Consider the following 3,731-nt stretch of genomic DNA (forward strand, 5'->3'; position numbering starts at 1 on the left):
GTGTTTTTAAGATCTTCCAACTTCTCTTCTCCAGTACAAAATGTGTCAGACATTGCGTGTAATCTGTCTTCTTTACCAGTCATATTCACTCTATGGTCACTATTGTACGGAACACTGCTATTGGGCCAAGTACAGTTAAAAGCAGTTTGCCAGAATTCGATGGTGAGGACATCATTTGGATCCCTGTTGGGTTGTACATCATAAAGAAATTCTTTTAATCCTGGTATATCAGTTCTTGGTATTGCAAATCCAATACTTCCACCAAAATACGGAAAATATTCAGGCTTTGCGATGAGGGCTGAGGTAATCCATGCTTCGCTCGCTATCCATGTTCTGTCAGTTATGTTATGGTAAACCATTTCCAACACAAAAGGGCTGAGGTCAATATCAGATGCGTAAAGCACAATGACTCTGGCAGTGGAGGTCTTTATAGCATCAACAGCTTTTTGCATTTTCTCATAGGAATAGACTTTGGGAATGATTTCGGAGAATGCGATACAGAGGTTGGCATTCTCCATATTTTCCTTAAAAATTTTTACTCCATATTTTCCATAATCATCATCAGCTGCTATAGTGCCTATCCAGACCCAACCGAAGTGTTGGATAAGTCTTACCATGGCCTCCGACTGGATCTTATCACTGGCTATTGTGCGAAGATAAGAAGGAAACTGATATTTGTCACTAAGTATTGAGCAGGTAGAGGCATAGCCCACCTACAATTGAAAATATTCATGCAGTTATTAGAAAGAAATAGCCAGTTTCAAATTACACAATTTCATAATATTTTTATTGGAGAGGGAGGGAAATTAACCATTCTTCTCCCTGAATTCTCACATCCCTCCATGGACAAAATGACTTCTACTCCTCTCCCTACTCAGTGGGTGGGGACTGTTTGAGGGAAGGCTTTGGGCCTCTCTATCCCCCCTTTTCCCACCCCGTCCCAAGAGATTTGGAGGAGCTTATTATTAACATGATGACATTCAATGCACTACTTTTTACAGGTGGGGTCACAGCAGTGGAAAGGAAGCCATCTGCCCTTTCCTCTGTGCACCCCAGAGACGAGGGGAGTGAGTCAGCCATCCACTCAGATTTGCCTTCTCACCCATACAGGTGATGGAGTGAATGGACTCACTTGGTACATTTGGCAAGCCCAGTTCTTCCTTCTCTCTCTCTCCCCTCCCACCCCCACCACTACATTCTTTCTTTCTCTCCTCTTCTCTTTCCTTGTTTTTCTCTGCCAGGACTTCGGAGTACAAAGGTTTCAAGACTTAGCTTGAGAAAGGTGGTAGAAAGCACCACCTCAACTTCAGGTCTAAGCCATGTTCGCCAACAAAGTTACTAGAAGCCCTCATTTTATAGGCACTTGTCTAGATAAATAAAGAGGGAGTTTTTCTCATTTGGCCAGTGATTCTTATATGTATTTTCCATTACTGGGAACCTAAGAATGGAGGTCAGGTGAATTCCTCACCGTCTTACATGCATTTCTGCTGTAGCTTACCCTCTACCTCACCACTCTACAGTTAAGAACGTTCTCCCTTATCCCATCCCATTTCCCTCTCATATTATTAACGCGTCATCTCCAATAGGACCTCCTATATTATAATTTCATAGCTTGTGACTGTCAATGTCTTCATGGGTGCCAGAATATTCCTATTTTCTCCTTCATCTCCCCTATGTCCTATTCTTACTCCATTGGCTAAAATTTACATTCTTCTTTGGAATCATGCAAGGCAGCAACATCATGGAAGCCATCTGTAGAAAAAAGAATCTAGTTTAAGAAGCAGAGACATCTGATTTCTAACTCTGGCTGCATAATTTATCAGTGTAAGATCTTAGACAAGTTTCTTAAACCTTCTCAACCTCGGTTTCCCCAAAGGTGAAATCAAGGTAATAATATCTACATTGCAAGGTTGCTCAATACATTAAACGAGGCAACAAATGTGAAAGTGTCCGTCACATAGAAGATTTCTTTTACCTTCTTTGCAGATTTACTACAAAGATTTAAATGAGAAAATCAATCTAAATGTTTCTAACCAGTGCCTGAACCACAGTCGATATTTGGTGGAAGACAGAGCTCAGAGGAGCAGCAGCGTGAGCTGCACGAAGTCCACACCTACAGTGTCAGCTGTGTCACCCAACCACTCCTCTTTGTTCTGTTTTTCTGCGTTTTCCTGCTCCCCTACATTTGTATTTGCAGCTTTATAAGAAATACTATATAAATTATCTTTACAATTATTTCAAATTCACCCATTACTTCAGTAACACAAATAAGCATAATCATCATTCACATTAATAAGTCCTGACAATTGATACTTTAACAACCCGTCCTTAGAGATAATTATGAGCTTTATTTATATTTTCTTAATAATCCCCTTTTTCTAATATTATCTTTTCTTATGTTCAAATGTGTCACTGCCTCTGAATTTAAAATAATCTGTAAAGTTAGCATCCTCAAAACTCTAGCCATCTTGCAAAATTCCCAGGCTTATTTCACTATGTTAGTGTATGAACAAAAAGGGTGATGAATAATAAGCATTAATATAGCAAGAAACACATGAGTTCCTTATACCATCTACTGATCAACAAACTTGTATTTATCAGGCACCTACATGGTGCTTCACAGAGTGCTATAAAGTATTATGCCTAGTGAGATGTCAACCTACAAATCACTGGGTCACAACCTAGAGCCAAAAATTAAAGCAGGGTGCCAAGGGATGTAGAATATTTTCAAATCGGCTCTATGGAGGCATCAATTCACACTTGCTATGGCCCATCTGAACATAGTAACTAGGGGCGACAACATCACCACCACCCCTGCTTGTCTCTGCAACTTAACCCAGCCTATCTAGAGCAATTTGCTGCAATTTCCACACAGTTTGTAGGGAGTTCTTTTCAAGTATTTTATTTTATTTTTTATTTCAATAGATTAGGGGGCACAAGTGTTTTTTGTTACGTGGCTGTATTGTGTCATGCTGAAGTCAGGGCTTTCAGTGTACCCATGGCCAGAATAGTGTATATTGTACCCAACAGGTAGATTTCGATCCCTCAGCCCCCTCCCACCCGGTTTTTGTTTTTTAATAAGTCAGTACCCGGCTCCATATTCTGAGATACCTGAGGTAAATAATACAGTCCTAGAATCCTTGAAGCAGCAACTGATAAGGATGATCCACCTGCCCCAACAATTCCTGCCAGAAATGCCCCAGTGCTGTTCCTAAAATTGGGCTTATTTTCTTCCTGCCCTGTAAGGAACACCAAAGCCGCTTCCACTGATTTGGAGATGGTGAAACAGGTGTCAAAGATCTGATAGCCCAAAGTGATGTTGGGCAAAATATCCTTCCTCTCATTAATCTCCTTGATTGTGTGGATCATTGTTTTCATCCAACGAAATCCTCGGAAGTTAAACCTGATAAAGAAATACCTTTTGTAAATTAGTAGGTAGGTCTTTGAGGGGACAAGCAGCTTTTAGCTGGGGTTGGTGATAAGAGCATTTTGCCAAAACATCAGCAGTCACCGCAGTTGTCTGAGTGTGTTAATTTTGCATAAATGATGTTACAAACATCATTTGTAACATCAAGTATTCAAGTATGAATCATAATAATTGCTGACTGGTTTGGACTGGGAAACAATTTTTTGGATGTTTTCTTGATCTATCTATATATATGCTATAGTCTTCTCAAACTGTTGATCATCTGTTTTCACAAAATATTCTTATATTCACAATTCTCCCCACC

General features: G+C 40.0%; 1 protein-coding gene across 1 annotated transcript in view; it reads right to left on the bottom strand.

Annotated features, from left to right (window-relative positions):
* The window catches only part of LOC105809099 (vomeronasal type-2 receptor 1-like), a 44,809-nt gene that overhangs the window by 16,608 nt on the left and 24,470 nt on the right, over positions 1-3,731 (bottom strand). The window contains exons 2-3 of the mRNA XM_012642850.1: positions 3,112-3,403; positions 9-713 (exon numbers count right to left, since the gene is read on the bottom strand). Of these exons, the coding sequence (XP_012498304.1) occupies positions 9-713; positions 3,112-3,403 (997 nt within the window). The remainder of the gene's footprint in view (positions 1-8; positions 714-3,111; positions 3,404-3,731) is intronic.

The sequence above is a fragment of the Propithecus coquereli genome, unplaced genomic scaffold (genome assembly GCF_000956105.1).
Source record: "Propithecus coquereli isolate 6110/MARCELLA unplaced genomic scaffold, Pcoq_1.0 Scaffold19, whole genome shotgun sequence".
Classification (NCBI taxonomy): domain Eukaryota; kingdom Metazoa; phylum Chordata; class Mammalia; order Primates; family Indriidae; genus Propithecus; species Propithecus coquereli.